Below are 22,830 nucleotides of genomic sequence, written 5' to 3' on the forward strand. Positions count from 1 at the left end.
CAATTTATTTTCTTCTGTAATATCTACCACTTTTTATGATTTATCTTTATTTTTGTCACCTCCTACCAGAAGTGTCCTTCTTCTTCTTCATTATTATTTGCAATTCCTAGAAGTTCCTGAAACTAGTAGGTAATCAATAAATATTTCTCAAATAAAATGAACTAATCATAAAAAGTATAGCTTTTTTTTTTCTTAAGATTTTATTATCTATTTGACAGGCAGAGATCACAAGTAGGCAGAGAGGCAGGAAGAGAGAAGGGGAAGCAGGCTCCCTGCTGAGGGGACCCCGATGCAGGGCTCAATCCCGGGACCCCTGGGACCATGACCTGAGCTGAAGGCAGAGGTTTTAACCCACTGAGACACCCAGGCTCCCCCAACGTATAGCTTTTTTTTAAAATATCTGTCTCTTTATCTGTAAAGATGGAGATAACACCTGTGCTGTGAGGATCAAATAAAAAAAGAGCTTATGAAAGCTCTCTGATATGGTACTATTACAAATGTATAATTATAGCTGTACATAATATATTAGAAATAGGGAACTGATAAATCTTTAAGCAGTCACCAGCCAGGCTGTGAGCTCCTCCAGGGCAGGAACTATATCTATTCCTCTTAATACCATGTATTCCATGCTTAGCTCAGTGTTGTCTGCCATGTAAATGAGTTTTTGTTGAATGAATGAATGAAGCAATAAATGAGCACAGCAACTCTTGGCCTCCAGCAAGACTTCCATCTAAAAAGAATAAACTTAGTTGTAGCCCTTAGCAAAGAATTGCATCAATATTATTGTGTTCTAGTCTTCATTTATTCATTCATAAGAATTACTGAGTGCCTACTATGTGCCAGACACTGTGCCAGATGCTGAAAATACAATGATGAAAACAAGCACATCAACCAACTAACAAATAATGTCCTTGCCCTCAGGGATCTCAAAGTATGATGAGATACTAGTCAAATAATCAGAGAAATAAATGTATATAGTTACAACTAAGATAAACGCAAGGGAATGCATTTGAATTACTTACAAAATTATTATGCATAACTATTTAAACCAGATGTAATAAAGTTCTCAGACAGAACATAGATTTTGGTTATTAAGGAAAATAATTTTTGAAGAGAGAGCTGGATCCAGGAATATGTTAAATAAATTTATATTTTTGGCTCAGGTTTATTAAATTAAATTAACTAAAGAATGATTCACATGTTCAATTATCTGTTTTCAGGGGAAATTTCCTCTAACTCACTTTATCTTTCATGTTTCACCCATTTCTGTTCACCTCACCAGCCTTGCCTCTCGCAGCCACCGATCTGTTTTCTGTATCTGTGAGCCTGATTTTTTTTCTTTTTGATTCCACATATAAAAGAGATCATATAGTTTGTCCTTCTCATGTCACTTAATTTCACTCAGCATAATGCCCTCAAGGTCCATCTATGTTGTTAAGTTGTTAAAAATGGCCAGAGTTCATTTTTTTTATTGCTGAATAATATTCCATTGTATGCACATACCACAGTGTCTTCATTCATCTATTGGTGGACACTTAGATTATTTCTATTTCTTGGTTATTGTAAATAATGTTGCAAAAAAACATGAGAACGCATATATCTTTTCAAATTAGTATCTTCATTTTCCTCAGAAAAATACCCAGAAATTGGGTTGCATGATCATATGATCATTGGTAGTTCTATTTTTAATTTTTTGAGGAAACTCCATAGTGGCTGCACAAATGTGTATTCCCAAAAGAGTGCACAAGGGTTCCCTTTTCTCCATATCTTAGGGAACATTTGTTATTTCTTGTCTTTTTCATCATAACCATTCTAACAGATGAAAAGTGGTATTTCATTGTGATTTTGATTTGCATTTCCCTGAATAAACAATGTTGAGTATCTTTTTATGTACCTCTTGGCAATCTGTAGGTCTTCTTTAGAAAAGGTGTCTATTCAACCCTTCTGCTCATTTCTAAAGTCAGATTTTTCTTTTTTTGCTATTGAGTTGAGTTCTTTATATATTTTAGGTATTAGCCTCTTATCAGATACATTGGTTGCAAATATTTACTCCCATTTAGTGGTCGCCTTTTCATTTTGTTGATGGTTTCCATTGCTGTGCAGAAACTTTTGAGTATGCTGTAGCTCCACTTATTTATTTTTGCCTTTGGTGTCAGATTGAAAATATCACCACAAAGATCTTTGTCAAGGAGCATACCACCTATATATATATATATTTTTTTTTTTTGGTTTTATGGTTTTAGGTTTTTAAGCCACTTTGAGTTAACTTTTGTATATAGTGCAAGATAGGGATTGATTTCATTCTTTTGCATGTGGCACTCAAGCATTCCCAACATCATTTACTGAAGAGACTTCCTTTTCCTCATTGTATATTCTTAGATCCTTTGTCATAGATTAATTGACTGTATGCACGGGTTTATTTCTGGGTTCTCTATTCCAACAAAAATATCTATTTATTTCTGTTTCATCACTCTGTGTCTGTTTTTATGCCAATACCACGCTGTCTTAATTAATATAGCTTTGTAATATACTTTAAAATCAGGGCATATGATGTTTCCAGCTTTGGTCTTTCTCAAGATCACTTTGGCCGTTCAGTTTTTTTGTGGTTCCATTCAAATTTTAGGATAATTTGTTCAATTTCTTTGAAAAATTACATTAGAATTTTGATAGTGATCGCATTGGCTCTGTAGAGGGCTTTGGATAGTATGGACATAGCAGTGTTGATTCTTCCAATTCATGAGCATGATACATCTTTCCATTTATCTGTAGCTTCTTCCATTTCTTTCACTAACATTTTGTGGCTTCAATATACAGGCATTTCCTGTCCTTAGTTAAATTTATTCCTAGGTATTTCATTTTTTTTTTTAAAGAATTTATTTATTTATTTATTTGAGAGAGAGAGACAGAGAGAGAGGGAGGATGGGAGGGGAAGGACCAGAGGGAGAGGGTGAAGCAGATTCCTTGCTGAGCAGGGAGCCAGATTCGGGGCTCAATCTCAGGACTCCTGGGACCATGACCTGAGCCAAAGGCAGATGCCTGACTGAGCCACCCAGGCACCCCAGTATTTCACTATTTGATCCAACTATAAATGAGTTGTTCATTTCTCTTTGTGATAGTCTATCAGCATACAGAAACACAACAGGTTTTTGCATATTAATGTATCCTGCAATTTTACAGAATTTACTTATTAGTTATACAGTTTTTTTTATGGCATCTTTAGGGTTTTCTATGTATAATATTATGTCATCTGCAAATAGTGAAAGTTTTACTTCTTCTTCAACAATTTGGATGGCTTTTATTTTTTTTTGTTGTCTTCTATGGCTAGGACTTCCAGTACTATGTTGAATAAAAGTGGTAAAAGTAGACATTCTTGTCTTCTTCCCAATCTTGGAGAAGTTTTCAGCTTTTCACTATTGAGTATGGTTAGCTGTGGTTTGTAATATATGACCTTTATTATTTTGAGGCACATTACCTCAATACCCACTTTGTTGAGAATGGTATATGTGTTATATACCATTAACCAATGTGGTGTATCACATTAACTAACTTGCAGATGTTGAACTATCCTCTATATTCAACCATTAAATTTATGTGTTTTAAGTGAGCCTGTTGCATCCAGCATAAAGGCACAAATGTGATTTACTTTCTGAAAAAAAAAAAAAACTTTTCTGGAATTATGTCAATATAATCATTATATGACATATATTTAGTCTCATTTCTATCACAGATTTGTTTTTTAACTGACAGCTAGTTTCAAAAGCCGAGATGGAGCTAGACACGGAAGAGATTTACTAAGTGCAATGCCTGTGAAAGAGAAAGGTGAGAGGGAGCGAAAGAGGTCAGGAAAAAACTTCAGACTGTGAGACAAGTCTGAAACTTAAGAAAGAGGGGAAAGTAAGGACAGTTGGGTAGGAAGAGCCTCAGACTATAGTGCTACTCTGAAAACACTGTGGCTAGTCCTAAGTGGGAGCTTTAGGCAAAACTGCCCATTAGGAGAGTAACTCACTGGGCAGAAATGACCAGGCTCTAATACTCATGCCATGCTAAGTCACTGGCTGGAGTTGCAGAACAGAACATGTCCTTAGTTCCCCTGCTGGAGCACATCTTAAAGGTGTTACAGTTGAGGCCAAAGGTTAACTGGATACCTCAAGGCAGGGTCACTCTTGAGTGAGTAGCTGAGTGAAAGAGCTCCATGGCTGCCACACAGATTCTATGTTTTATTCAAGTATAATCTACACACAGCAAAATGTATAGATCTTAAGTATACACAGTCTAACAAGTTTTAACAAATTTAGAAATCCATTTACCCCATCCCAAATAAGATACAGAATATTTCCTTCACAAAGAAAAGTTCCCTCAAGCCCTTGGATCCAACCCCCCTTACTTCTGACCCCTGCTACTCGCTTCCCCTCAATACATACCAACCAAGGTAAGCACTGTCCTGATGTTTATTACTGTAGTTTATTTTGCTTGCTTTGAACTCCATCTAAATGGAATCATAGCACATTCTCTTGTTTTGTTTCTGGCTTCTCTCATGCAATACAATGTTTTTGATATGTACACATGCTGTTACATGGATCTTAAAATTTTTATTCCATTGTATGAATATACCACCATTTCTTCACCCGGTTTTCCTTTATAGGCATTTGGGTTGTTTCTAATTATTGGCTATTATAAATGAAGTTACCGAAATGTTTTTGTATATAACATTTTGTAATTTTTTTTGTTGACATAGGTTTTCATCAATTTTTGATATATACTTAGAAGTGGGATTGCTGAGTCCTACAGTAGAGTATGTTTAAATTTATGAGAAACTGCTAATTTTCCAAAGTATTTGTACAATTTCTCACACAAACAGCTGGCTGGGTACATACCAACTTCGGGTGAACTTATATCTAAACAATATTGTCTTTCAGGCCATGAAGATCATGTCTCCCTCCATCTTCTTAGGTTTTATTTATTTTTCTTTCAGAAATGTTTCATTGTTAATGGCATAGAAGACATTAAGTCTTTATTAAATATGTTTATAAATATTTCATGTTTTTATGCTATTTTAAGTAGTATTAAGAATTTCCAATGTTCAATTATTCATTGCTGCTGCATAGAAACAATTTTGATTTTTATACCTTGACCATGTAGTCTGTGAACAGGATAAAACCTCTTATAAGTTCTAGCTGTTTGTTTTGGTCTATTGGTAGTTCACTTTGCATTTTCTATGTACACTATCAGACTGTCTTCCAAAGATAAAAAATAATTTTTCCCTGTCCAAACTTGATGTATTTAATTTCTTTTCTTTGATTTATTCCTGGACCTGGTGAGGACCTCTAATACATGAAGGAAATGGTGAGTGCAGATATCTTTTCTTTTTTTCTGATTCTAGGAGCAACTGTTTAATATTTCACCATTTTCTCTTCAGTATGGACCACACTTTCTTGCTTCATTGAATGTCTTACTTTTAAAAATTCTATTCCCAACATTGAGTATAAAGGACCAGTGTTGTTTATTTCCCAAACTGTGTAAGTTCTTTCCTTTTTTTGGCTGTTGCGGGGGAGGAGGGTAGGGAGGCTGTTTATTCAGATTCTTCCTAGGCTTTGAATTGATCTGAAGCTGGACCACAGCTTCAGTTAGGTTGAGTTTAACCACCCTCCAATATGGAAGCTCATATGGCTCTCTGCTAAGGTAGGAAGAACTCATTCATCCTAGTACTCAGTCTGTCAAGCCTTCTAGGCATCCAAGATGCTTTTGTAATTCCACAGAAAAGTATAATTTTTATTTTGTCTCAGATTTCTTGTTACCATAAATATGAAGATCTTTTGTTATCTTTTTGCATCTTAACCATTAAGATTGTATTTTATTATTTTCTTTGCATGCAGCCATGTGTGCATATAGGTGCTTAAATCTTCATATATTTGGAAGAGTTGAATCTTATTCTTATCTTTACTGTCCCTTATTGTATACTGCTCACCATCTTTTTTTTTTTTATTTAGTGCTTGTTTCAATTTCATCTTCATTTCTCTGATGGCTCTGCTTTTGTCTTCTGCATCCTTCTTGAAATCTGCTAGCTCAGATTTCTCCTCCTCTTTTCATCTATTATTTACCATGTTTTCTTTCTCCTTCCATTTCTATTTGTAAACTTCCTTTGTAGAAATTATTGCTTTTCCAAATCCCTATCAAATTACCATCTATTTATTTCAAAGAAATGGAACAAATAATCCAAAAATTTATATGGAACCAGAAAAGACCTCGAATAGCCAGAGGAATTTTGGAAAAGAAAACCAAAGTTGGTGGCATCACAATTCCAGATTTCAAGCTCTAGTATAAAGCTGTAATTATCAAAACAGTATGGTACTGGCACAAAAACAGACACATAGATCAATAAAACAGAATAGAGAGCCCAGAAATGAATCCTCAACTCTATGGTCAACTAGTCTTCAACAAAGTGGGAAAGAATGTCCAATGGAAAAAAGACAGTCTCTTCAACAAACAGTGTTGGGAAAATTGGACAGCCACACACAGAAGAATGAAAGTGGACCATTTCTTTACAACACACACGCAAAAAGACTCCAAATGGATCAAAGACCTCAATGTGAGAAAGGAATCCATCAAAATCCTTGAGGAGAACACAGGCAGCAACCTCTTCAACCTCAGCCTCAGCAACTTCTTCTTAGAAACATCACCAAAGGCAAGGGAAGCAAGGGCAAAATGAACTATGGAGACTTCATCAAGATCAAAAGCTTTTGCACAGCAAAGGAAACAGTCAACAAAACCAAAAGACAACTGACAGAATGGGAGAAGATATGTGCAAACGACATATCAGATAAAGAGCTAGTATCCAAAATCTATAAAGAACTTATCAAACTCAACACCCAAAAAACAAATGATCCAATCAAGAAATGGGCAGAGGCCATAAACAGACATTCGTTCAAAGAAAGCATCCAGATGGCCAAAAGACACATGAGAAAGTGCTCCATATCTCTCAGCATCTGGAAAATACAAATCAAAACCACAGTGAGATATCACCTCATACCAGTCAGAATGGCTAAAATTAACAAGTCGGGAAAGATAGATGTTGGAGAGGATGCGGAGGAAGGGGAACCCTCCTACACAGTTGGTAGGAATGCAAGCTCATGCAACAACTCTGTAAAACAGTATGCAGGTTCCTCAAAAAGTTGAAAATAGAGCTACCCTGCAACCCAACAATTGCACTACTAGGTATTTAGTCTAAGGATACAAATGTAGTGATCCAAAGTGGCACATGCACCCAACAGTTTATAGCAGCAATGTCCACAATAGCCAAACTATGGAAAGAACCTAGTTGCCCATCAGTAGATGAATGGATAAAGATGTGGTATATATATATATATATATATATATATATATACACACACACACACATATATATACACAATGGAATACTATGCAGCCATCAAAAGAAACAAAATCTTGCCATTTGCAATGATGTGGATGGAACATGGAGAGGGTATTATACTAAGCAAAATAAGTCAATCAGATAAAGACAATTACATGATCTCCTTGATATGAAGAATTTGAGAGACAGGTCTGGGGGTTGCAGGGGATTGGGAAGGAAAAAATGAAACAAGATGGGATTGGGAAGGAGACAAACCCTAAGAGGCTCTTAATCTCACGAAACAAACTGAGGGTTGCTTGGTGGTTGGGGGGGTAAGGATAGGGTGGCTGGGTCATGGACATTGGGGAGATAATGTGTTTTGGTGAGTTCTGTGAAATGTGTAAGCCTGATGATTCACAGACCTGTACCCCTGGGCACATAATACATTATATGTTAATTAAGAAAAAAAAAAAGAAATGATTGCTTTTCCAAAGAAAACTGTTAATCACATTTTTTTATTTTTTATTTTTTCCTTTTCTTTTCTTTCTTTTTTAACGTAGACTCCATGTCCAGCTTGGAGTCCAATGCAGGGCTTGAATTCATGACCCTGAGTTCAAGAGTTGGACAGTTAAAAAACTGAGCCACCCAGGTGCCCCATAACTTTTATCTTCTTTATGGTCACCTTTTGGTGATCTGTTGATAAATTCTGCATCTCTCTTCCACACGTTTATCTTATAGTATCCTTGTATTGAGATTGTGCCTAACTTCCTTTATTACTCACTATTGCATGAGTTGAATTTTCTGGACCAGTTACTTGGTGGAGATGCGAGGTTAGGACCGAGAAACCAAGATATCTTTTGTGATTTATAACTCGAAGATTCTCCCTTCTACTTTCTGTAAATACAACACATCATTGTTTGCAATGCTTTGTTTAGCCCCAGACCAAGTTCAGAAGGGTTTTCCCACCACTTTGCTTACTCAATTTCTCAGACCCTTCCAAACAAGAGATATAAACTTTTTCTTCAGGGCAGGCCCTTTATCTTCAGAAAAAGATTTTTTTCTTTAATGTGTGTGCTTTTGAGATTTGCTATTATTGGACCCATTTGCTTTTTTTTTCCACTTCCTGCCATGCAACTTTTGTCCAGGTATCAGCTGCCCTTGGTAGCTCTTATATGTACTTTGTTTATTATATTGTTTGCAGATTTTTTTTTTAAAATGTTAACTTCCCTATTGCTTTTATATGATTTCCAGGACAAGGAGGAAAAAGTCCACTTGTACAACCTATTCATATTATAAGTGACCCAAAGGTATTTTAGCCAATACCTAAGTTTAGCTCCTATTTTATAAAGACTTATTGTTTTGTCTACTCTTTTGGATGACATTAAACCCAATTGTAAAAGCAGTAACCAATGACTTAAAATGTTAAGCTCTTGAATTTGTCTAATTAAATACATGTAGAATATTTCCCAATAGCTCCTATAAAGAGAAATCTTGTTCAACTGCAATTACTAGAGCAATTCAGCTAATGATAAAAATACTTTGATTTCTCATCTGGAAAGTGTACTTGATAAAACAAACATTCTAACACTCCAGAAACAGGGAAAATTGCAGGATAGCCCCTAGCTATTCTTAGAGCATAAGGACATGAAGAATACCTAGTAGAGTTGGATGACCTGGGAGGGGGTTATAAGTATAAAGATATATTTCACTGTGAAATTAGAATACACATTGAAGTTGAAGGGTGGCTCCTAGTGAGTTCTCTTTTGCAAACACTAGGCAACCATCAGGACAAAGGTCACAGAAGTATTTTATGAAACCAATGACTTACGACTTTTTGTGGCTATGGAACTGATCAAGTCAGTTGTCAAATGCAGAATGAGAGCACAGGGGCATGAACCAGAAGGAGAGAAAAGTAAAGGTAAAGGATAAGGAAATAAATAAGAGTGTTCATATTTAAGATATTAATGTTTTTTAATTTTTTTTATTTTTCTAATGCATACTTAAAATGCAGGATGATTAAAGATAATGAGGAATATTCTCTTTGTCCTCTTCCCTAACTCCACCTGGTTCTATATAATGTAGTGTTGCCCAAACTTTTCCCCTCATATCTAGGAAATATCTATATCACACCAAAGAGACTGAAGAGAATTTAGGAGTATGAATTACTGAAAAAAATTTACCTTTCTTTTTATAAATATGATCAGAAAATTAAATTAATCCAACCACTAGAGAAAATACTATTAAGTTAATATAAAGTTTCAAAATGAAGTATTTTCAAAATTTTAATGAGAAATTTGAGTTTGTTTCTCTGACCATAGTGTTTCAGTAATGGATTCTGAGTGTGAAATGGCTCTACACACTTCCTAGTCAAAACTTATGATTAAAAAGTAGTGCTTGTGACAGTGTCTAAAAAATAGTAAGTTTTAATTTTTTTTTTTACAATCACTCAAAGTTTACAACACTTGACATTATGTTTGTAGAAGTTAGCAGCTCTTTTCTTTAAAAAATCAATATTAAATCTTTTTCATGATAATTTTTGTATTTTTGTCAAATTTTTTTTGTCAGGTATATCAAACTAATCATGAAAGCCTAATTTGTAGGACACATACTACAGCAATCACTACAGCAATCACCCTGCACTTAAGTTTGGATGTTACAGTTGTTTTTATTATTTTGGTGACTATTATAGATACTATATCACAAAATTCTAATTTATACAAGACTAAAGTTAATCAATATATTTACCCTTTTTTACAGATAACACAACAACCTTAGACCATTAACTAATTTTAGTTCCCTCCCAGGCTCTGTGTTTTACTATTCTCTTGTAACCCAGAAGGTATTAGAGACATTATCAATTTATAAAGTCAGGATATGTTTATATTTAAACCACATATTCACCACTTTTCTTGTTCATCACTCATTCCTCCATTTTAGGCTTTTGATTTTGGATCCTTTACCCTCTCTCGGAAGTGTTTTTTGTTCTTCTTCCTTTTTTTTTTTCCATTTTTTTTTTTTGGTTTGGAATTCCCTCCAACCCACCGAGCCACTCAGGTGTCCCCTGGAATTCCTTCTAGAGAGTCAGTACTCAGTTGTAAACTTTCCCAGTTGTTTCAACATATTCCATCATTGCTCTGGACAATTAGCTGTCACTCTATTCACTTCTTGAGAATAATCTTTCCCTGGCTGCTTTTAAGAGTTTTCTTTTTATTATTGATGCTCTGCATATTCACTCTGATGTATCTCAATGTGGCTTTCTCTTTACTTACACTGCTTGGGATTCACTGGACTTCTTAAATCCATATTTTAGTATCTTACTAGTTTCACAAAATTCTCAGCCATTACCTATTCAAATGTTGCCTCTACCTTATTCTTTCTCCTTTCCTTCAGATGCCAGTGAAATGTATTTTAAAGTTTCTGTCTTCCATAACTCTGTATTTTTTTAAAATCTCATTTTTGCTCCATTCTGAGTTCTTTTGAACTACTTTGGTTCACCAATTTGCTTTTCAATTTTGTGTAATGTTATTAGACTACAAAGGGTTTTAAGTTTTGATTATTAAAATTTTCACTTCTAGAAAGTCTGTTGGTTCTTTTACAAATATGCTTAATTATTTTAGCTTCTAGTTCCTCACACACTTCCAAGCTCGTCTCTTACTTCTTTAAAAAGAATAAATATGAGACCCATGTCTAAAATTCTGAAGTCCTGCATGTCTTTTGTTTCTGTGGGCTCCCATTCATGATGCCTTGCTTTCTTCTGTGATTTGATGTTCACTGTCTTTGAACATTTACTCAAAACCTGGGATAAAGTGACTTCAAAAGAACACTTGTTTTGGCTTCTATGACATGACCAGAGTCACTCATTTTATTTCAAACCAAGTTCATGGCTTAAGGGTTTCTGGATTCTGTATGAAAAAAGATCTGGTTTCCAGCTCTGGCTCCATGTTTTACCTTTCTCAAGTTTCTTACTTGTACTCAATCTCCATGTCCTCATCCGTAAAACAAAAATAGTAACAATACTTATTCTATAGGTATGTACTAACAAGTTCCAAAGTGCTTAGCAAATAGTGCTCTATTATTGACAGCTATTATCATGATGTCATTTAAAGTGAGTGTTTCCCCAATTTGCCTTAATGTCATAAAGAATTAGAAAGGTAGGGGCGCCTGTGTGGCTCAGTCATTAAGCGTCTGCCTTCGGCTGAGGTCATGACCCCAATGTCTGGGACTGAGCCCCTCATTGGGCTCCCTGCTCGGCGAGAACCCTGCTTTTCGCCCTCCCACTTCCCCTGCTTGTGTTCCCTCTCTTGCTGTGTCTGTCTGTGTCAAATAAATAAATAAAATCTTAAAAAAAAAAAGAATTAGAAATGTACAGGTCAATTCAGAGATAGGCAGGAATTAAATATCCACTAGTTAAGCAGATAACTGAGACATTTTACATCAGGAATCAACAGAGCAAAGTAGTTATCATCATGGGCTTTAAAATGAAGGGCTAGGTTAAACTCTCTTTGCAACTTGGAGTTAAGCTACTTAACCTCTTTAAGCCCTAGAAAATTCATTTGTAAAATGAGAACTGTTATACTGCTTGAGAGCTCGTTCTGAGCAATGAAATTCTAAAATGAATTTAGTATTTAAATAAAAAGTAGACATTTTTAGGTAGTAATGACCAAAATGAAACTATTTAAATTATTTTGGCAATTCTGTAAAAGTAGAAAAGCAATCTAATGAGACCCAAGTCTCTTAAACTTTCTGTGAGGGTAAGTAACTATTTTAGAACTTTCCTGAGATTTTTTTAAAAAAAACTTTATATATTATAATACATATACTTAACAAATTAATGTACTAAGATATGTCTGTGGTATTCATTAGGCATTTTTAACCTATTACATGTTATATACCTATGGGTCCCTGAGATAGAAAGATTAATGCTTTGAATAGTTAGTTATAGATGAACCAGATAATTAGTCAAATAAGTATAATGCAATGTGACTACTGGGATAGTACAGACTTAGACAATTATTATAAGAACACAGATTTCACAGACAAGATATTTAACCTAAGCAGAAAAGACATTCTGCCAACAGGAATGGGAGGTTGAGATGTATAACATAGGAAAACTTCCTGTATTTGGGAAAGAGCCAACAGAGCTAAAACAAAAGGTATGTTTTATGGAGTAAATAGAAGATGACACTTCAAAGATAATCTGAAGTCATACTGTGCAGATATATATCTGCTATGTTTAGGGATATAGACTTATATTCCATAGATCCTGGGAAGCCACCGAAAGGCTAACTGGCCAAAACACAATGACAGGATCAGATTTCTACTTTTATAAGGTTAAATGACATTAGTACACAGGATGGACTCATCAGAATGAAGAATAGAGGCAGTTGGTTAGAAAATTATGACAATAATCAAAACTAGAGAGAATATGTATATAAAAAAACACAATCATCAAATACTTCACTATGAAATTAAAATTTTCTCTCTCAGTACCTTGGGAGAATGCTCTTTGAATTCGGATTTGGAATAACTGCTTCTCAAATTTTCTAAAATCATTTCTAAATAGGAAAAGTGCTTTGTTATTATTTACATACCATAAAAAATTTATTAGATTTACCTTAAGATTAATTTATTGAAAAAAATGAACCTAAATTACTTTCCTTTTGAAAACCAGATGCAAAAAAATCTATTGTACTATAACCTAAAACACTTAAAAAGGTTTTTTGTGTGTTTTTTTTAAATAGAAATAGTCTTCATCTTCTCTTTTTAGAAAAGAACACTAGTCCTTTATGACTAGGGGTGGGGGTGGAAACAATAGTCAGCTAAGATTAAAACCCTATTGTAGTGAAAAGTTCAGAATCCTGACCTAACTAATCTAAGAGAATGCCAGTAGGGCTCATCAGGAAAGGGTGACTTGGAATAAAAGCATAAAGAATTAAATCCCTAACCCTCTCCACTCCCCACCCCCATCCTGCTGCTCGAACACCCTCAGTTAAGGAGTGACCAGTTCTTTGATCTCTTCCCTTTAAAAACAACTAAATAGCTCTTGTTTTGACTCCATAATTAAATTTCTTTCTTGTAACCGGGATTTCATTTCTATATTGGTAACTGGGCATTTATTTAAAAAAATTGATAATGAAAGAGACAATTTAATATATCTTATATTTTATAATATTTTCCAAAATACCTCAATTCAAAAAATGTCATGGATGTCCTGGCTTCTTACCAGGAGTACAAGTTCTCTTTAGTAAGACAGGGTCTATGTACACAGGCAGAGTAAATTAGCTCCCGTCTCACAGCAGCTGAGAAAATGAATTGCCTAAGAAGATTAGAGTCATTTTCTTTACTTAAAGATATTCCTGACAACCCAAACTGAAATTACACAAGATTAACTCCATTAACACCATTTCCCATTCTTTAAAGTAGTAGCTTTCCAGAAAGCAGCATTTAGACCGAATAGTTCAAAGCATATTTTAAGAGCAGACCTCAAAACGCTTAGAAATGCTAATATAAGTAAGTATCACTGAAGGTTTCAGGATGAGCTGCTGAGAGGTCACGTAACATATTACTGGTCCGATGGCAAGCCATACGTGAAATGGAAAGAACTTGCTTGCTCTTCTCCTTGCCATTTAGTCTGCATATCTCTTTTGCAGATAACGAACATTTCGAATCAAATGTTATCTGAAAGAATATAACATGGCTAAAGCCCTCAATAGCAGAGATATTATTTGATTTATTCTGTCTTACCCCCGGTACCTTATAGAGTGCCTTTAGTTTAGGGGTACTCAAATATTTGTTGATTATTATGTCAGACATTTGGCATTGCTTGGTGACCTATCAAAAATAGGTAAAGCATGGGTGCCTGGGTGGCTCAGTGGGTTAAAGCCTCTGCCTTCAGCTTGGTCATGATCCCACAGTCCTGGGATCGAGCCCCGCATTGGGCTCTCTGCTCTGTGAGGAGCCTGTTCCTCCTTTCTCTGCCTGCTTGTGATCTCTGTCTGTCAAATAAACAAATAAAATCTTTTTTAAAAAATAGGTAAAGCAGAAGGGCTCATAAAAAACAGACTAAGACAATATCATAAGACCTCAAGTTATCCATAAGACATAACCCTTCCGAAACTGAAAGCAAAACCCACAGCACAGGCACTAAAACTTTTAAACTATTTGTATTAACTACCATTAGTGCCATTAAACACATAAGACATAAATTTCCTTCTGACAATATGCTGGCATGAGTCACCAGAAGATGCATTCTGAAAATAATGCCATCCTAAACCACTAATTCCCTCACCTTACCCTCTTTGAGCCTTAAGTATTCTTCAGGGCATTTTTTTTTTAATTTACTTATTCTTCAAGATTTTTACTTATTTATCTGAAAGACAGCGAGAGTGAGAGAGAGCATGAGCTGGGGAGGAAGGGGAGAGAAAGAGGCAGACTCCCCGATGAGCAGGGAGCCCTATGCAGGACTTGATTCCATGACTCTGGGATCATGACCCAAGCCGAAGGCAGACAGTTAATCAACGGAGCGACCCCGGAGCCCCTTCTTCAAGGTTTTTAATTGCAAAATTAATACACAAATATATTTTACTTAAAAATCCAAACACTTCAGAGGTAAATTAAGAAAAAAAACCAAGAAGTCCCCTTTCCCTTACTTCCATATCTTCCTCCAACCTCTTTTTCTATCCTTACTTTAATGCAAGGAAACTTCGCTGTTAACCTAGGGCTTCATTTTTTTTTTTTTGGTCTCCTAAAGGTAGTTCCCAGGTGGAAAATATTGAAAACACTGACCTAAATGATTCTTAATTTGAATGAATTGCTCAATTCCCAGATTTAGAAAGTTATTTCCATTTACAAAAATAAATAAATATAAAAGTGTACTGAATTATAATTATGCTAAGACAGAGTCAGATCAGATCTCAAGAGGAAGTCATTAACCATTCCAATGTAAAACTTTCATCATATAGCACAGTAGCTGATATAGAGAATTTAGGTGCTGGACACTATTTTTAGTGTTTTATGGGGTTTTCTAAAAAAGGAGCAACGCTCACTGTTCTTTTTCAATATTAATATTGTACCAGGTACCACCTAAAACGACCTCCTATGACCCGCAATAACTTTGTATATCAATATGATACAAGTCCCAAAGTATTCTGGAAAATATTCCAAATGATCAGGGAATTTCCTGATGGATCTCCGCTACTTTCATTTTGGTCTCAGAATCTCAAATGGAACCTTGTTTCTCTCAAGACATGCTCCAATATGCCTATGAATCAGTGGAAAGTAATACTGAGTGAGTAAAAATGAAAGTCATTAACAAAAACTTGCTTTCAGAAAGCAAATATTAGGTAGATGAAAACAGTACTGATCTACAAAACATAATCAAGTTTAGCCACATACTATCTTGTTTGACCTTCGATATGTCAGTAAACCACTCAGATATTTTTCCATCTGCAAAATCAGGGAAAATACTACCTACCTAAAGCTTGGGTACATGGATTAAAATGAGAGAAGTGACAAAGTGCCGGTACCACAAACAATAAATGTTGAATTGAAACTTGCGTATGACTTTCAGTTTTGCCTAAGTCAAAAACATCAGTGTTTTTAGCTTAATAAAAAGACCTCAATTTGTTTTACCTTAGTAATCCTGAGGCACTAATGCTTAGTTTCAAAAGCAACCTTGAAAATTAAAACTAGGGGTGCCTGAGTGGCTCAGTGGGATAAACCCTCTGCCTTTGGCTCCGGTCATGGGCCCAGGGTCCTGGGATCGAGCCCTGCATCGGGCTCTCTGCTCGGCAGGCAGCCTGCTTCCTCCTCCTCTATCTCTGCCTGCTTCTCTACTTGTTATCTCTGTCTGTCAAATAAAAATAAAAATTAAAAAAAAATTAAAACTAATTCAAAGATTATCCTTCTGAAGGCCTGAAATGCCCAGGAAAACTGCAAAATGCTAGGGACTGGTCATCATATGGTCCAAAGTATATTCAAGGTCTAATGCTGAATAAAAATCAACATGTCAAATATTATAGGCATATAAAATAATTTTCCACATCAACAGTATCTGAATACATTTTATAGTGACTTGAAAAAAGTTTAGTGAGTCTTTCCTTATGTATGGCCCAGTATTAAATAGATAAGATATCTAAAATTATAGTGCCATCTACAGGCAAAGAAAACAATATCAATGATAGCACACTTTAATGCTTTCATATTTTCTAATTGCTACTCAATATTTAAGAGACATCTAGAATTGAATAATTTACATAATTCACTTTCTTTTTTTTTTTTTAAAGATTTTTTTTTTTTATTTTTTTTATTTGAGAGAGAGACAGTGAGAGAGAGCATGAGCGAGGAGAAGGTCAGAGGGAAAAGCAGACTCCCCGTGGAGCTGGGAGCCTGATGTGGGACTCGATCCCGGGACTCCGGGATCATGACCTGAGCCGAAAGCAGTTGTCCAACCAACTGAGCCACCCAGGCGTCCCCATAATTCACTTTCTGATTACATTTGCAGAATATAATTTAGTATATGAAATGGCACATTTTTTTCTAAATTTTTTTACTATGTAATATAGCATTTTATTTTCAATAAATATTAATGATAAAGGTAATTTTAAAAATCCAATGGTACTACAAAGTCCAATTTTTGTGTTCTGAGATTTATTATTAAAATATATAATGACAAAAAAGAAACTTATTTTCATATTTTTTTCTTTTCCTTTCCAAACTTGCATCTGTGGATACTTATTTAACAATAACTAAATAGCAGGTACTTTTCTAAGCTGCTTTACATCCGTGAACTTGGTAAATCCTCCCAATAATCCTATGAGGTAGGTACATTGCCATTCTCATTTCACAGATTTTGAAACCAAAGCACACAAAGCTTAAGGAACTTGTCTCAGGGCCACATGCCATGTGGCAGAGCCAAGGTTCAAACTTGGGGAGTTTTTCCACAGTAACTATGCTTTTAATCACTATGCCAAAGCGCCTCTCTTTGTAAAAGCTGCTGTCAGTGTGCATATATACTGCATTTGTAATATCTATGTTTATTTTTGAGCGGCAACACTTTCTCACATACCTAAACTTTTATCATCATTTTTAATAAGTACATATTTTGCTATCAAGTCAATACATCTCATTTTACTTACTTTGTTGTCTAATGCTGGACTTTCAAACTATTTATAATTTCTTTCATTTTATATAAAAATGTTGCAATGAGCAATTTTGCAGTGCATATGACTCTTCCTTCTTTTGAATTTTATTTCCTTATGCTACTATGCCCAAAACAGTTTCACTGACTTGAGTATATAAAAGTGCAACATTACTGACACGTAATACTCTATACTGCTTCTTTAATTTCATCATCATGTTATACCACCAGCATTGAAAGAATGATTGGCTCCTCCTGATCAATATATACCATCCCTCCCAAATTTAACTGATATAAAGTGGTTAAGGATGATTTATGATGTGGGACAAATAATTCAGTCTTCAAATGGGCAAAATTTTTTCTCCCTCTAGCAACATAGAAGGTGGAGACAATCCTCTTACTTGTTGCTTAGGAGGTTGTTGTTATCTTGATTCTTTAAGTAAGCCTCAAAAAGAATCAATAACATACCCAACATCACTAGCAAGTGTCAGAGCTGGAGTGTGAGCCCAGGTGTGTCTGACTCTAAAATCTATGTTTTAGGTAATAGGTAAAAATATCACAGAAAGTCAAGAGGGTCAACGTATACTAAGATAAAGAAATTGTATGAAAAATTTTATTTCAATCTTCACTGAAGATAAGTTATCTCATAAAGGGGTAAGCTACCCTGGGGTAGCTATCATAAACATAGGGATTATATTTCCCTAATGTGTTATTCTGATCAATAATTTCAAAAACAGAAAAGAATGATTATAATTAACAAAATGCTTCATTTCTCTTTCTCTCCAACCATATTACAATCTAGTTTCATCTACATTCTAAGCAAGGAGCTAGGGGATATAAACATTACTTCAAACATGTTTTTTTTCTTCCATGTTATCTTGCCATATTATTTGTTTTGAATAGTCAAGAAATATTATAAATTTTATAGCACAGAATAAACATCACTGATATATTAGATAATAGAAAAAACATAGGTTTTAGGATCTTAAATCCAGATCCTGCTGCTTACTAGCTATAAGTCCTCTAGAACATCAGCACCAAACTCCCACTTCAGCAGGATGTTTTATAATCACAGGAGATAAAAATTATAAGGCTCCTAGCACATGGAAGGTGCACAGGAAATTTTAGCTTCCTTCCTTTTAAAGAGTAACATATATATGGTTTTATCAAGGGTAGTGGTTCTAAAAGTCATGCTTCATTATCTCCCTCAGACAGACTGTTGCATAACATGAAGCGTCAAGATCGAAAGAGATCAAAAGAGATAAAGTTGCTTCATCAATGTGAGAACCTTCAGTTTTGACATCAGTATCATGTTCTTCCATTAGTTGGTATGAGACATTACGGGGATGTTTCAGTATCTGTCTATAGCATCCTGGAACATTGAGCTTCAGAGTCGGTACTTTAAACCTACATGTCTGTAGTCCATCTCTGCTAAGTACTTCCTGGTACCACTGCCCAACTTTGTTCTTCGGGTACTGAATATTGTATCCAAGCACTGGAAGAACCACCTGTGCAGAAGAAGGACAAAATTACATGAAACAGCCTTCAGAAAAATATATGATCATTGTATCACTAAGATTCGGTATGTAAGAAAATCACTGGGGCGCCTGGGTGGCTCGGTTGGTTAAGCGTCTCTCTTCAGTGCAGGTCATGATCTCAGGATCCTGGAGTCCCGTGTCAGGTTCCCTGCCCAGCAGGGAGCCTGCTTCTCCCAATCCCTCTGCCACTCCCCCTGCTTGTGCTCCCTCTCTCTCCCTCTCTTTCAAATAAATAAATAAAGCCTTAGAAAGAATGAAAGAAAGAAAGGAAAGAAGGAAGGGAGGGGGAGGGAGGGAAGGAGGGACAGAATGAAAGAGAGAAAGAAACAGAGTAAGGGATTTAGTCACTGATATATGATCATTATGTCTCAGGATATAAACAATACAATCAGCCTGAAACATGCTATTAAATTCTATACTACTTTGATTATTTTAAACGCTACCAGGCAAAGAAAAGAGCTAACTAAAATCAAGAAGGACTCACAACAACCAAGGTAACTAGCTCAAGTCAGATATTATTAGACAAATTATTGTTAATGTAGAAGAGAGGAAACAAGAGGTTTGGGTACATTTAATTAGCCGACAAAGATTTAATCTCAATGTAGTCATATAATCCTAAAAGCATATTGTTTCTATAACAAATAACCCCTACTGCTCAGTGACATAAATGGTATTTTGGTTGATAACTTTACGCTCTTCTTTCTTATTTAGAAACATGAGAGTGTTTCTAAATAAGCACCAAATAGTGTTTTGCTCAGATCCTTATGAAAAGACACTACAGATTATAGGGCTTTCCTCCTTTGCTGATGATTTTAAACAATACCAAAAGGTAGTCAGAAAAGGGAACAAGGTAAAAAATTCAAATACAGACAACATGAGTGGATTTCAAACTCATTATGCTAATTGAGAGAAGCCAGACATAAAAGACCACAAACTATATGATTCCATTTATTTGACATTCTTTCAAGGGCAAAATGATCAGGGCAGAAAATGAATGAACCGCTCAGGAGTGGGGGCTGGAGCTGGGGGTGGGGGTTGACTAAAAAGGGGCACAGGGAAATTTTAGGGAGAGATGAAAATGTTCTTTATCTCAATTTCTCTGGTAGTCACAAGACTGTATGTTTATCAAAACTCTTAGAACAATAAACTGATAAGAGTGATTTTTCTTGTAAATAAATTCTACCTGAATTATAAAGTAGTTAAAAGAAAAAGGTGGGAGCAAAGAACCGATCAACATTTTGTCTTTTGGATACAGTATCTACATACAGATCTAAGCGATACCAATTTTTTTTAAAAGATTTTATTTATTTATTTGACAGAGAGAGATCACAAGCAGGCAGAGAGGCAGGCAGAGAGAGAGAGGGAAGCAGGGTCCCTGCTGAGCAGAGAGCCCGATGTGGGGCTCAATCTCAGGACCCCGAGATCATGACCTGAGCTGAAGGCAGAGGCTTAACCCACTGCGCCACCCAGGCGCCCTAAGCGATACTGATTTTTAAACAAATTTACCTGATGTATTGCATACGTGTCAGCTGATTCCTCTTCCTCAGTTACTAGATGAACCTATATTTTAAAAACATGACAAAAATATGGATGATTCATTGCCTCAATTTTCCCTGTTATGTATAATTTGACTCTTATGCTGAATAAACATATACCCAAACAAGATTATTTTCACAATTTGTTTCTAGACTACATAAAAATTAGAATGATACTTGCTGTTTGGGCCACTGAGAACTGAAGTTGGAGCACAAAGGGGGTGTAGAGTGACACCCCAAGGTGACATTTCCACCTCATCACCAGCAGCCTTTCCTAACTTACAAAACTGTTGACCTGAATCAAAAATCTGCCTCTGGGAAACCGCCCCCCATCTCTGTCGCCAACAAGTGCCATAATGCTCTCTGAGAAGTGATTCTCGAAATCTGAAAATACTGAAAAACATGGTCAAGTACAGAAGACCATGTTTTGTGGTTAGAGAGCTCCCTCCAGGTTGATATCAACTTATTTTTTTAATTAGCAAACGTGCTTTCGGTATATGGCTATTTTCCAACTAGGAATTCATCTAACTTTTTAACTGACACATTTCTCTATCTTGTTCACAGAGAAGTTAAAAGAAAATCTACCAAGTTACCTGCAGTAAAGGTGTAACTGTTAGTCTAGTAAACCTATCAAGAATCAGATTAGTTTCCTAAAATTTTTAACTGTAGATGCACAACATTACATGCCCTATACACCATTTATTAGAAACTGTACTGTCTTTTCATTGTCATGTTTTAACATGTTGGGCCTGTAAGTCCTGCCTTTTCTATTTGCAGTGCTTAGTAATAAAGTATAAATGATTGGTCCCAAACTACACAAAGACTTTTTTTTATAATAGAAGGAAAGTTAGTAAGATATGAAGGAGAAAAAGTTCTCCTTTCTCCTACAGCTCCAAAAGAAAACAGATAAAGTTCTGATCACAAAACTGTCCTTGCAAATGTTACTTTGAACAAAGAAGTCTTATAAGACATGTATTTCAGAGCTTATTACCATGTCTTGGCAGAGACTTCTGAAAATCTGAATTAGGAATGGCTAACTTACTAAATAATGCGTAGCCCAGGTAATATTTAAACGAACATGATTTCTGGAATGTGTGAAAAAAAAACATGATTTTTCACAATTTATCCAAAGGGAATCACTGACATCTCTTCTATTCACAAGATAAAATAAGACCTATAATTCTGCTAGATTTCTTCTGAAAGTTTCATATTTTATCTCAGTTAAATGACCATTCTTAGTGATTTATGTTCCCCAAGATCACTTTCTTATCTAAATACTCATAAGCCACCCACTAAATGAAACAGTGAAGCAAACATTGGTCACTCTGGCTTGCTTAGTCATTACTCTCTTTTCCGATAGGAGCACCCTCATTTTCAGGGAGCTTCCCTCCTGGTTCTCCAACATGATTTGGGTGATATGGTTCCAGGGAGGATCCTTTGGAACATAGGCTTAGCCGATCACATACTCCAGTCCACAGGAAGTGGTCTTTCCTAGCCAGAGAGACTTAATTCCACGGCCTTTATTCCATTGGGAAGAAAAGTCCTCTTGTCTACAAGTTGTAAGAAATAAGCTTAGAGTTGCTCATAACCATCTTGCCAGCGAAAGGACAAGCCAGACCAAGAATGGCTCTAACAGAGGAAAACATAGTTGGTAGATGAAGAAAATAGAGACAGATTATTTAGGAGTTTGGATATAGCTGTGTCTGAATTAGTCAGAGTCTCCGTTTTGAGAGCCAATGAATTCCTGTCCACTTTCCTTTAAGTTGGTTGGAGGAAGATCTCCATTACTTAAAACCAAAACAAAAGCCAACCAATCAAACAAATAAACAAAAACCTTAATTCATACATCCAGACTTCTACCATTAATTCAGATAAAGCTCCCTTTACATGGAGTTCAGAGTCTATGTTTCTTCATTTTTGAAAAATTGGGTCATGTTCTCTCTCTAGATGCTAACACCTTTTATGTACTCCATGATTTCTCTGGTAGAGATCAACTCAGGCTAGGTCTTTTAATTCTGTTACCTGTGTCATGTAATCTGGGTCTTGATTTTCATTTCTATAAAACAGGAGTTAAAAAAGAGGGTCTCTAAGATCCTCTTCTCATGTAAAATTCAGTGACGTTATGATGTTACATATGAAAGCACTACTCCAATCCCTCCACATTTATAACATCTTTGTAAGACTAACTTGAGATAATGTTCTTTTTGCATTATATTACAAAATAAGCTTCTTTAATTGATTTATGGATTTTAGTTTTATTATTTAAATTGC

The 22,830-nt window shown here is 35.4% G+C and overlaps 1 protein-coding gene across 5 annotated transcripts in view; it reads right to left on the reverse strand.

Moving 5' to 3' along the window:
• Window positions 1-15,999: 15,999 nt before the first annotated feature.
• PUS7L (pseudouridine synthase 7 like) overlaps window positions 16,000-22,830 on the reverse strand; it is a 29,709-nt gene continuing 22,878 nt past the window's right edge. For 3 of the 5 annotated variants that reach the window (XM_059402931.1, XM_059402933.1, XM_059402932.1), the window contains 2 exons: window positions 20,531-20,584; window positions 16,000-18,994 (listed from right to left, as the gene is read on the reverse strand). In XM_059402931.1, the coding sequence (XP_059258914.1) occupies window positions 18,668-18,994; window positions 20,531-20,584 (381 nt within the window). In that variant the 3' untranslated portion in view covers window positions 16,000-18,667. The remainder of the gene's footprint in view (window positions 18,995-20,530; window positions 20,585-22,830) is intronic. The other 2 variants (XM_059402935.1, XM_059402934.1) reach the window with 1 other exon arrangement.

Source organism: Mustela nigripes, chromosome 6 (genome assembly GCF_022355385.1).
Source record: "Mustela nigripes isolate SB6536 chromosome 6, MUSNIG.SB6536, whole genome shotgun sequence".
Classification (NCBI taxonomy): domain Eukaryota; kingdom Metazoa; phylum Chordata; class Mammalia; order Carnivora; family Mustelidae; genus Mustela; species Mustela nigripes.